Raw genomic sequence first — 12,007 nt, forward strand, 5'->3', positions numbered from 1 at the left:
GGTAGGCCGGGTTTTGTGCGTATGCGGTGTGGTATGCCGTGTGGTATGCCGGTGTGGTATGCGGTGTGGTATGCCGGTGTGGTATGCCGGTGTGGTATGCCGGTGTGGTATGCCGGTGTGGTATGCCGTAGTGGTATGGCGGTGTGTATGCCGTAGTGGTATGCGGTGTGGTATGCCGGTGTGGTATGCCGGTGTGTGGTATGCCGGTGTGGTATGCCGGTGTGGTATTGCCGGTGTGGTATGCCGGTGTGGTATGCCGGTGTGGTATGCCGGTGTGGTATGCCGTAGTGGTATGCCGGTGTGGTATGCCGGTGTGGTATGCCGTAGTGGTATGCGGTGTGGTATGCCGGTGTGGTATGCCGGTGTGGTATGCCGGTGTGGTATGCCGGTGTGGTATGCCGGTGTGGTATGCCGGTGTGGTATGCCGGTGTGGGTATGCCGTAGTGGTATGCCGGTGTGGTATGCCGGTGTGGTATGCCGGTGTGGTATGCCGTGTGGTATGCCGGTGTGGTATGCCGGTGTGGTATGCCGGTGTGGTATGCCGGTGTGGTATGCCGGTGTGGTATGCCGGTGTGGTAGCCGGTGTGGTATGCCGTGTGGTATGCCGGTGTGGTATGCCGTAGTGGTATGCCGGTGTGGTATGCCGGTGTGGTATGCCGGTGTGGTATGCCGGTGTGGTATGCCGGTGTGGTATGCCGGTGTGGTATGCCGGTGTGGGTATGCCGGTGTGGTATGCCGGTGTGGTATGCCGGTGTGGTATGCCGGTGTGGTATGCCGGTGTGGTATGCCGGTGGTGGTATGCCGGTGTGGTATGCCGGTGTGGTATGCCGGTGTGGTATGCCGGTGTGGTATGCCGGTGTGGTATGCCGGTGTGGTATGCCGGTGTGGTATGCCGGTGTGGTATGCCGGTAGTGGTATGCCGTAGTGGTATGCGGTGTGGTATGCCGGTGTGGTATGCCGGTGTGGTATGCCGGTGTGGTATGCCGGTGTGGTATGCCGTTGTGGTATGCCGGTGTGGTATGCCGGTGTGGTATGCCGGTGTGGTATGCCGGTGTGGTATGCCGGTGTGGTATGCCGTGTGGTATGCCGTGTGGTATGCCGGTGTGGTATGCCGGTGTGGTATGCCGGTGTGGTATGCCGGTAGTGGTATGCCGGTGTGGTATGCCGGTGTGGTATGCCGTGTGGTATGCCGGTGTGGTATGCCGGTGTGGTATGCCGGTGTGGTATGCCGGTGTGGTATGCCGGTGTGGTATGCCGGTGTGTATGCCGGTGTGGTATGCCGGTGTGGTATGCGGTGTGGTATGCCGGTGTGGTATGCCGGTGTGGTATGCCGGTGTGGTATGCCGGTGTGGTATGCCGGTGTGGTATGCCGGTGTGGTATGCCGTAGTGGTATGCCGGTGTGGTATGCCGTAGTGGTATGCGTAGTGGTATGCCGTGTGGTATGCCGGTGTGGTATGCCGGTGTGGTATGCCGGTGTGGTATGCCGTTGTGGTATGCCGTGTGTATCGGTGTGGTATGCCGGTGTGGTATGCCGTTGTGGTATGCCGGTGTGGTATGCCGGTGTGGTATGCGTGTCGTAGTGGTATGCCGGTGTGGTATGCCGGTGTGGTATGCCGTAGTGGTATGCGGTGTGGTATGCCGTAGTGGTATGCCGTAGTGGTATGCCGGTGTGGTATGCCGTAGTGGTATGCCGTAGTGGTATGCCGGTGTGGTATGCCGGTGTGGTATGCCGGTGTGGTATGCCGGTGTGGTATGCCGGTGTGGTATGCCGTGTGGTATGCCGGTGTGGTATGCGTGTGGTATGCGTAGTGGTATGCCGTGTGGTATGCCGTAGTGGTATGCCGTGTGGTATGCCGGTAGTGGTATGCCGGTGTGGTATGCCGGTGTGGTATGCCGTAGTGGTATGCCGGTGTGGTATGCCGTGTGGTATGCCGGTGTGGTATGCCGGTGTGGTATGCCGGTGTGGTATGCCGGTGTGGTATGCCGGTGTGGTATGCCGGTGTGGTATGCCGGTGTGGTATGCCGGTGTGGTAATGCCGGTGTGGTATGCCGGTGTGGTATGCCGGTGTGGTATGCCGTGTTGTATGCCGGTGTGGTATGCCGTAGTGGTATGCCGGTGTGTATGCCGGTGTGGTATGCCGTGTGTATGTGTGTATGCCGGTGTGGTATGCCGGTGTGGTATGCCGGTGTGGTATGCCGGTGTGGTATGCCGGTGTGGTATGCCGGTGTGTATGCGGTGTGGTATGCCGGTGTGGTATGCCGGTGTGGTATGCCGGTGTGGTATGCCGGTGTGGTATGCCGTAGTGGTATGCCGGTGTGGTATGCCGGTGTGGTATGCCGGTGTGGTATGCCGGTGTGGTATGCCGGTGTGGTATGCCGGTGTGGTATGCCGGTGTGGTATGCCGGTGTGGATGCCGGTGTGGTATGCCGGTGTGGTATGCCGTAGTGGTATGCCGGTGTGGTATGCCGGTGTGGTATGCCGGTGTGGTATGCCGGTGGGTATGCCGGTGTGGTATGCCGGTGTGGTATGCCGGTGTGGTATGCCGGTGTGGTATGCCGGTGTGGTATGCCGGTGTGGTATGCGGTGTGGTATGCCGGTGTGGTATGCCGGTGTGGTATGCCGGTGTGGTATGCCGTAGTGGTATGCCGGTGTGGTATGCCGGTGTGGTATGCCGTAGTGGTATGCCGGTGTGGTATGCCGGTGTGGTATGCCGTGTGGTATGCCGGTGTGGTATGCCGTAGTGGTATGCCGTAGTGGTATGCCGTAGTGGTATGCCGGTGTGGTATGCCGTGTGGTATGCCGGTGTATGCCGTATGGTATGCCGGTGTGGTATGCCGGTGTGGTATGCCGGTGTGGTATGCCGGTGTGGTATGCCGGTGTGGTATGCCGTAGTGGTATGCCGGTGTGGTATGCCGTAGTGGTATGCCGGTAGTGGTATGCCGGTGTGGTATGCCGGTGTGGTATGCCGGTGTGGTATGCCGGTGTGGTATGCCGTAGTGTAGGCCGTGTGGTATGCCGGTGTGTATGCCGGTGTGGTATGCCGGTGTGGTATGCCGGAGTGGTATGCCGGTGTGGTATGCCGAGGTATGCCGTGTGGTATGCCGGTGTGGTATGCCGGTGTGGTATGCCGGTGTGGTATGCCGGTGTGTATGCCGGTGTGGTATGCCGGTGTGGTATGCCGGTGTGGTATGCCGGTGTGGTATGCCGGTGTGGTATGCCGGTGTGGTATGCCGGTGTGGTATGCCGGTGTGGTATGCCGGTGTGGTATGCCGGTGTGGTATGCCGGTGTGGTATGCCGGTGTGGTATGCCGTAGTGGTATGCCGGTGTGGTATGCGGTGTGGTATGCCGGTGTGGTATGCCGGTGTGGTATGCCGGTGTGGTATGCCGGTGTGGTATGCCGGTGTGGTATGCCGGTGTGGTATGCCGGTGTGGTATGCCGTGTGGTATGCCGTAGTGGTATGCCGGTGTGGTATGCCGGTGTGGTATGCCGGTGTGGTATGCCGGTGTGGTATGCCGGTGTGGTATGCCGGTGTGTATGCCGGTGTGGTATGCCGCGTGTGGTATGCCGTGTGGTATGCCGGTGTGGTATGCCGTAGTGGTATGCCGGTGTGGTATGCCGTAGTGGTATGCCGTGTGGTATGCCGGTGTGGTATGCCGTGTGGTATGCCGGTGTGGTATGCCGTAGTGGTATGCTCGGGTGTGGGATGCCGGTGTGGTATGCCGGTGTGGTATGCCGGTGTGGTATGCCGGTGTGGTATGCCGGTGTGGTATGCCGGTGTGGTATGCCGGTGTGGTATGCCGGTGTGGTATGCCGTAGTGGTATGCCGGTGTGGTATGCCGTAGTGGTATGCCGGTGTGGTATGCCGTAGTGGTATGCCGTAGTGGTATGCCGGTGTGGTATGCCGTAGTGGTATGCCGGTGTGGTATGCCGTAGTGGTATGCCGTAGTGGTATGCCGGTGTGGTATGCCGGTGTGGTATGCCGGGTCGACACTGTAGTGACCGTCGTAGCGTGTCCAGTGACCACCCTGCCACCATCTTGTAGCCTATGCACCCATTTCACTTTCGGGCCCGCACCACAGGGGCATTAGAGAAGGAGGTGGGGGGGGGGGCAGGGCCGGCGCCACTGGTACGGCCGGTACGGCCATGGCCGTACCAACTTCCCAAAAAGTCGGTCCACGTGGAACGTCCAAAGCCGGGGAGAAAAAGTTTCGATGTACTGTACAAGTATGATTTTGTACAGGGAGTCGCCCAGAGTGCAGGATTTGCCGGAAAAATAAATCCTAGGGGAGGACCCCAGACCCCCCTTAAAGATGGCCCTTCGGCCGCACCGCGTACCGCTCCGCGGAACCTGCCTCCGGCCCTGGGGGGTGCTCACGTCTAGTGTATAATTATTGCAATTAGTTCTCCACTGTGTTTGGCCGGTGATATTTTTCTACTAGTCATGTCACCAGTGGACACTTGAACTTATCTGCTCACTGCCAATGCTCTCTGGATCAGTGGATGGCAGATCATCTACCTCCGAATTATTTGGAATCAGTCGCCGTGGCCCTCTGAATAGCAGTGTCCGTTTTTCAACAAAACAAAAATGCAGCACATGCAGTAGTACATACAATGTAGTGTATCGTATTAAAACTGAAAAGAAATAATTACAGCTGTGGACGATATCTGCACGTTTTTTTCAAAGCCAGGGGGGCCTATACCTAGGGCCAGGGAAAACCACACTGAATAATGCCAATGGGTTTGCCATGCCAAAGCTCAATTTTTGTACAGATTGGGCAAACCCCCCCCCCCCCCCCCCCCCCTCCATGATCCAAGGCGACTGACGTACTGCACAATCATCGATATCTGGGGGATATCCCTCAGTTTTCCTGCCAGTCAGTGCAATGCATGCAGTGTCATGTCACGTCAGCTGTGCAAGCCATGGCCGGATAGGGCATAAGTATAAGATCTCCCCCACCCAACGACTTACTTGCCTTGCTGCAGTTTAGATCTACAGGCAGAATATACTAAACAGTCTCTGTTTGCAGCGGGGTCATGGAGCAGTCATCTAGTACCTGACCATCACGAACACTCGTACACGGTCGGAGGTATCCTGAAAGGGGTTGCAGGTGCACTGCTTTCAAGTCCCACTATCCGTATCACTGTAGTATTTGCTTCGGAAGTACTGGCAGGTCTTTGAATTTGTCACAATGACATTGTGAGTTGTATCATTTTGGCCAGAAAATTGTTTGGAAAAAATGCATTCAACGACAAGGACGAGGAGAATCTTGACACTAGCTACTGGTGCAAGTGTGGCGTTGCTGCTGCTGGTCATTCCGCATCCTGTCCATCTCGGTGCTGCAGCTGCTGCTGCTGGTGGTGGTGGTGGTGGCGTGCGTACAACGGAGCGTAGTTATTTGAGTTGTTCCGCTCCTGGAGGTCGTGCACTAGGCGACGATCGACTGCCATGCTTGAAAGTCACTGGATCCTACTATGACGTTGGACGGCAAGTGGTAAGCCGATCATCTTTATTACAGAGCTTTATTGATTTTTATTTCTTAGTGAATTAAAATAAATTGTTATTGAGGGATTCACCAAAGGCCGGCTATCGGGGGGGGGGCTAGAGTATAGCGTTCCTTTTTTTGCTGATGATAGACTAGACTGTGGACGTACTCAAAACGTAAATATAAAATCCTGAACAGCAACTGCACAGTGCACTGAGGCGGGTCATTGTCCATGAATCACTTGACCTAAGCCGGACGACCATGCCGCTACATGATGTGTCAGACGCTTTGTTATCGCTCCTTCCCTTTCTTTGAAGTAGGGAGGTGAGCCGGAGTGACCAATGTGCCCGGATAACTGAGGTATGCATGTACCAGGAGTAGGAGTGTGTAGGGCGCAGTAGAGACAGACTGAGCATCACACTGACGAGGTCACTGTACACACTCAGGGTATATTCTAGGACGAATTTCCAACCGGTTACGGTGCAATGAAGAGTGGTGGGGGGGGGGGTGCGGTGGTCCCCCCCGGAATTTTTTTCAAAATACAACCCAAATATGGCACTCGACAGCAATTTAACAGATTTCTTGGTGCTGGAGTGTAGCAAAGATATAAGCAGCTCCATTCACCCACAGAAAAGTACGGGCGGTTGGAACTGATTTGTAACTTTTCAACCGGTCGCCAACAATTTCAACCGGTCGAAAACCGGTTGGGGCGGTTCTAGAAAATTCCCTGCACTTGTACTGCAGTCAGTGCACCGAGTCCGTCTACAAGATGGTGCTAGCCGCTACTGCAGCTGCGGACAAGTCATATAACTGCCTGCATCATGCCCAGTACCGACAGTATCTATGACAAGACGACGGAAACACAACTAGACAAGACGAACTCAAGTCGAAGACTGCTTTTCACACCACAGCAACACACGCATGCACCAACACCACGTACACATGACGTACACAAAATAACGTACTACAGTACAACATACGCATGTGTTATCTTGTGCAGGGTGAGGCGTTCAAAGATCGAATAATCCAGGCTTATCACAAGTCAGAGTCATCTAGTGAACTGCACGAGTTTGCCAAGTCCAGCACTGGTCAAGCACATCTCAACCGATGGAAGGATGCCGTAGAACGCTACCCCAATGTTGTAGCCGAGATGAAAGGCATTGCCGACGGCAGTGGCATTGACTATGAGGAGGTATGTTTCCGTTGCACTTCTGCTTGATGCTGCTGCTACTACTGGTGCTGCTGCTGGCGGTGGTGCTGCTGCTGGTAGTGGTGGTGCTACTGCTGGTGCTGCTGCTGCTCCTGTGGTGCTGCTGCTCCTCGTGGTGGTGCTGCTGCTGCTGCGGCTGCTGCTGCTGCTGCTACTGCTGGTGGTGCTGCTGCTCCTCAGTGGTGGTGGTGGTGGTGGTGCTGCTGCTGCTGGTGCTGCTGTTGGTGCTGCTGCTGGTGGTGGTGGTGATGCTGCTGCTGCTGGTGGTGGTGCTACTGCTGGTGCTGCTGGTGGTGGTGGTGGTGGTGGTGGTGGTGGTGCTGCTGCTGCTACTACTACTGGTGGTGCTGCTGGTGGTGGTGGTGCTGCTGCTGCTGGTGCTGCTGCTGGTGCTGCTGGTGGTGGTGCTGCTGCTGGTGCTGGTGGTGGTGGTGCTGCAGCTATGAGGGTATCACTGCTGCCACTAACAGTGCTGTATACAGTGCTTGTCATAATCTGACCTGACCCAAGGGTGTCTGGAGTAGCCACACCATATTCACGCAGACCCGTTGCCAGTCTACAGGAGAGAGAGAAGGGGGGGGGGGGGGGGGCTGTTGGGTGGCCTAGTACGTACATGTTTGTGCAAACCTGTATTGCTGTATCCATAAAAGGAAACTTGTCATGAATTGGTCGCTGCTCTCTTCTCTTTTCTCTTCCTTTCCATCTTCTTTCTTCAGGTGTTCCTGTACAATTGTGCATTTGAAATTGGTATCATCCTGCGTAAACTGGATTCTTTGACATCCTGCAGTGACTTGCTAGTTCAGCTACCAAATATGGTAAGCAGATTTAAGCAGTGCTGTACTGGGGTCACCCCAACGTGTATGATTATACTGATGTACAGTGAATATTAGATAAACCTTGTATCGTAGTGTAGAAACACGCTTTTAGTTTGACAGCATAATTATTACAAGGCGGTGGAACACATGGTTCAGATGGTTACAAGACCGGGTATGTCTGCCTAGATCAAAGACTGAGGACGGTGGAAGAGGATTTGCAGTTTTTAACTCGGCAAAGTCATGAATTGTGGGTGTTTTCGAAGCCTGTGTTAACCGTAGCGTTTGTTACCTTCTGTATTGACTGGCATCCGGCAGGTTTTGGATGGACATAACGAAGATGGAGCTGGATGTGCAATGAACACATCCTATCTGATCAATGCACAGATAACCGGCAATGACGGTAAGAACAGTGAACTGATGTCTGCGGCACATGTTCTGCATTTTGACAGGGTGATAGCCTCTTCTCCTACAGCACACCTCTACACATAGCACCTGTCAGGTGTTCCTGACCCATGATGACACCCGAATCTGGTGGTACCATTCCTATGGTACATTGAACTGATGGCGTTATTGCGGTCATATCTACAGTCAAGTTTGCTTGCATTGGTGGATGTGATGGCTCGTCACTTTCTGTTTTTTTCTTCTATGGATTGTCAACATCTCCTCTACTATCTCTTTGTAATATTCCTTCACGAGAAATATTCTAAATCTTGTTGCTCTGTGAATGTAGTGAAGGGACACCCTGTCATTCTTCACTGGCTGTTAGTAAAGTACACTGAAAGCCTCGACCGCACTGTAGCTACATACCATTGCCCTCCCTCCCTCCCCCCCCCCCCCCCTTCTCCCACTTACCTGAACTCTGAATCACATGTTTCTGCCTCGGATCTTTTGATCGGCATTTTGTTTGTGTTCATAATAGGCACTGTCGAAGAAGACTTTGCAGCGTTTGCATATGCGGGCATTCTGCCCGGAAATGCCTTTTCCTTCAACCAGCATGGCTTGTCGTTTGCAGCCAACGCCGTATTTGAAAAGCATCTAAGAGAAAACGGGGCTGCACTCCGTAAGTTTTTAAAGAGTATTCTTGACTCACTTAAATGAAAAGAGGTCTGTAGTCTATATGTTTGCCTGATTTCTCCTTGCACGCTTCACAACCACACGGCAGGGCAGTGAGTTTTGTAGAAGTGCAGATTGCCGTTAGCAAACTTGGAGCTCACACTATCGTTGTAAGTCCAATTTATACTCTTCGTTGGGAATGTATTTTCGTTAATTTAACAACAGAGGCTGCGAGTGCACAAAGTAGCCGCCTTGTCAGCCCTTACTGGGTAGTTGGAAAGTAGCCGCCTTGTCAGCCCTTACTGGGTAGTTGGAAAGTAGCCGCCTTGTCAGCCCTTACTGGGTAGTTGGAAACCAATTTCTATTGTAATTTCTACAGCAGTATACTGCTGCGTCCACAGCTTCGCTCCTCGCTTCTCTTTGCTCCTCCTTCGTTTTTCTTACCTAGAAAATGGCATCAGTAATCGAGTTTTCTGTTACGGTCGTAGGAGTGTGATGTGAGAGATAGAGTACGAAATTGTCTAGAGTAGAAGAGTATTTATTTATGTAAGGGCTAAAATGCGGACCATGCACCAGCCTAGTTGCTCCACTGTTTCCTATCTAAACTTGACATCATCAGCTTGGACGCACTGTGTTCACGGTGGAGATGATTCCCCTGCAATCTTTGCTTTCGATTTTTTTCTTATTTCTCACTTGTGTCTAGCGCGTTCGGTGATCGGCCGCCTCCTAATAAGTGTAAAGACGGTTGATGAACTCCTGGATAAGCTGCAAGGTACTGAGGGACAGGTAAGGCAGCTGTGGTTGCTGTTGATGTCTTTTATTGCAGTGCTCATCGCAATAGCGTTACCGGTGATACAATTCCTTCTGTACAGCGATGCACTAGCGACTGCTAGCGACTCACTCTGTATACATAGCGGCCATAAGTGGTTGCGCTGTATACTTAGCGACCATGAGCGCAGGGATCTAGCCAGGGGGGGGGGGATGCAGCCCCCCCCCCAACACTCTGATGACCCCCCCCCCCCCCCCCACACACACAGTCTGATAGCACACCACCGTACTCATTTTTCGATTATTGTGTTTTTCAGTTCACACTATGGATATCTTTAATGAGGTCACAAATCAATCGTTCCGGGTGCTTACTGTACCCTTACAAGGCAATAGTGGAACATGGAAAAATGGGTGAACTGTTTGTTTCCCTGCCACCCCCCCCCCCCCCCCCCTGTAATTATTTCCTGGCGAGAACCATGAAGAGGTTTCGGAATTCTGCTGACTCGTCATTATGACTTCTTTTGCATAACGTTGTTACCGGCAAAAATAGCAACAAATTATTGTACCCATGGTGTCAATGTTACTTTTCCAAATTTCTCTTCTATTTGCTCTTCCATGTGTGCACCCATGTGTGTGTGTGTGGGGGGGGGGGGGGGGGGCGTGCATGCACGTGTGCGTGTGTGTATTTGCGTGTGTACGTTTCTTTGTGCACGATGCAGAGCGAATCACCAATCTGGCAGTCTGTATCATCATTCAGCCTGAACATTGGCGACCGTGTGAATGCCAAGGTTATGAACATTGAACTGTCCACGCGTGGTATTTCTAAAACGACAACAGACAATGGCTTCTTGCATCATTTCAACATGTGAGTGTGACGTTAGTTGCTGTACTCACAGAACGTACAGCACTGTGTCTGTGTGTGTTTCACAATCACAATTCTCCATGGTTGTAGCACTCAATGTACAATTGTCATGTACATGTACAAGTATGCCGAAGAAGGAGGATTGGCTTCTCATGCCATGACCGCATGAACCTGATCATATCACTGGGCTCAGCTTGCCAGGTCACCGCACATCACTCCAGGATCTTTTTGTTATTAGAAAATTTAGAAATCAGAGCAAGGACGTGATGTAGTGCTGTTACTACCAGTGCATCATCTCACCTCTGATCTGTTCTGAGTGATGTATTCATGTGTGTGTGTTTGCATTTGTTTGAGTTTACAGGTTCATACATACACCAGCACCGCAATACATGGACGTGAGCTCCATGCGTCGCACTGCAGCCCTATACAGTCTGGACGGGCCTACGGACGTCAACTCTACGCTTCGCATACTTGGGGACACGGCCGACAAGGAGTACCCGATATACCGCCGGGGTCATCCACCTGATGAAGTCTACACTATAGCAACCGGTATGCATAATTATAATGTGTATGGGGGGGGGGGGGATTGCTTGTGTATGGATAGGTGTATGGGGGGGGGTGCGTATCTTGATCATTCAAGTCAATATAGTAGCATTCTTGTGCCACCGGAGCCCTGGGGGAGTGAGAAGGGAAAAGAAAGAAAGAAAGAAAGAGAGAGAGAGAGAGAGAGAGAGAGAGAGAGAGAGAGAGAGAGAGAGAGAGAGAGAGAGAGAGAGAGAGAGAGAGAGAGAGAGGGAGAGGGAGGGAGGGGGAGAGAGAGAGAGAGAGAGAGAGAGAGAGAGATAGAGGGAGAGAGAGAGAGAGAGAGAGAGAGAGAGAGAGAGAGAGAGAGAGAGAGAGAGAGAGAGAGAGAGAAGTCCATGATAATGTTGGTTCTCGCTCCCGTATACACACATGTTCTTCCTGGTTAAAAAAATCTTTCTGATCCACTCTGTCTATCTGTTTCTCTCTCTCTCTGTCTGTCTCTCTGTCTCTCTCTCTCTCTCTCTCTCTCTCTCTCTCTCTCTCTCTCTCTCTCTCTCTCTCTCTCTCTCTCTCCTCCCTGTGTCTGTATTTCTGTCTTCCTCTCTGCAGCGGTGTATGACTTATTGAGAGGAGTTGTCGACATCTATACCACTCAACCTCTCCCAGGTGCCACTCCAGCATACACATTCTCTTTCTAGCCAACCAGTTTAACTAGTGAATACCTTTCAGATTATGATTGGTATATTGAAACAAGCACTATGATCGTGTTGTGTGTCATACACCATCTCGTTGTCATCTTATCCCACACTGGCTCCTTTTATCAGGTTTATAAACGATCCCAAAACAGCTAATGGAGCAAGATTTTGTCTGCATTGTTTTTCACGTATAGTGGTGACAACGACTATAAGTCACTTCTTGCCATGCTTTTCTCACTGCAGGCATCCCTGCCGGGTCCTGCCCGCTTTCTTCTGTGCAAACTGATGATGGTGGTGGGGAGAAGGAGAGCTCTGTGCTAACTTGTAACTTTGCGACTTAGAGAACATGTGCGGGCAGACGTGTATTTATTGCTATTTTGCCGGGTGTGCCTTTACATAATTGCGAAGTTCAACCCTAAGTGCAGTTTCAGTGGGGTCTTCGGTTTCATTTTCCGGAGTTAAAAGGCAAAGGGTAAATGGCTGGCTACATGAAAACGCTGTGAACAAAACCAGGTTCTATATTGACCGTAAGGTTTTGGAGTTAATCTTGGTTAGGAGCTAAGTGGTCACGTGTGGTCAACGAGTACCGGAA

The 12,007-nt window shown here is 52.3% G+C and overlaps 1 protein-coding gene across 1 annotated transcript; it reads left to right on the forward strand.

Annotated features, from left to right (window-relative positions):
• Positions 1–4,959: 4,959 nt before the first annotated feature.
• Positions 4,960–11,639, forward strand: LOC135811533 (beta-alanyl-dopamine/carcinine hydrolase-like). Its single transcript, XM_065324772.1, has 9 exons — positions 4,960–5,496; positions 6,488–6,679; positions 7,414–7,512; positions 7,828–7,912; positions 8,432–8,572; positions 9,269–9,351; positions 10,053–10,198; positions 10,557–10,744; positions 11,330–11,639. Exons 1-9 carry the CDS (start codon positions 5,242–5,244, stop codon positions 11,416–11,418), a joined length of 1,278 nt encoding a protein of 425 aa, XP_065180844.1. The 5' UTR covers positions 4,960–5,241; the 3' UTR covers positions 11,419–11,639.
• Positions 11,640–12,007: the final 368 nt, after the last annotated feature.

Source organism: Sycon ciliatum, chromosome 3 (assembly GCF_964019385.1).
Source record: "Sycon ciliatum chromosome 3, ocSycCili1.1, whole genome shotgun sequence".
Taxonomy (NCBI): Eukaryota; Metazoa; Porifera; class Calcarea; order Leucosolenida; family Sycettidae; genus Sycon; species Sycon ciliatum.

Bases quoted from the DNA above. Each gene is read 5' to 3' on its own strand.
- LOC135811533 (XM_065324772.1), top strand. From the start codon at position 5,242: ATGCATTCAACGACAAGGACGAGGAGAATCTTGACACTAGCTACTGGT. The intron at 7,913-8,431 runs GTAAGAACAGTG...TGTTCATAATAG, and splicing joins ACAGATAACCGGCAATGACG to GCACTGTCGAAGAAGACTTT. The intron at 10,199-10,556 runs GTGAGTGTGACG...TTGAGTTTACAG, and splicing joins TTCTTGCATCATTTCAACAT to GTTCATACATACACCAGCAC.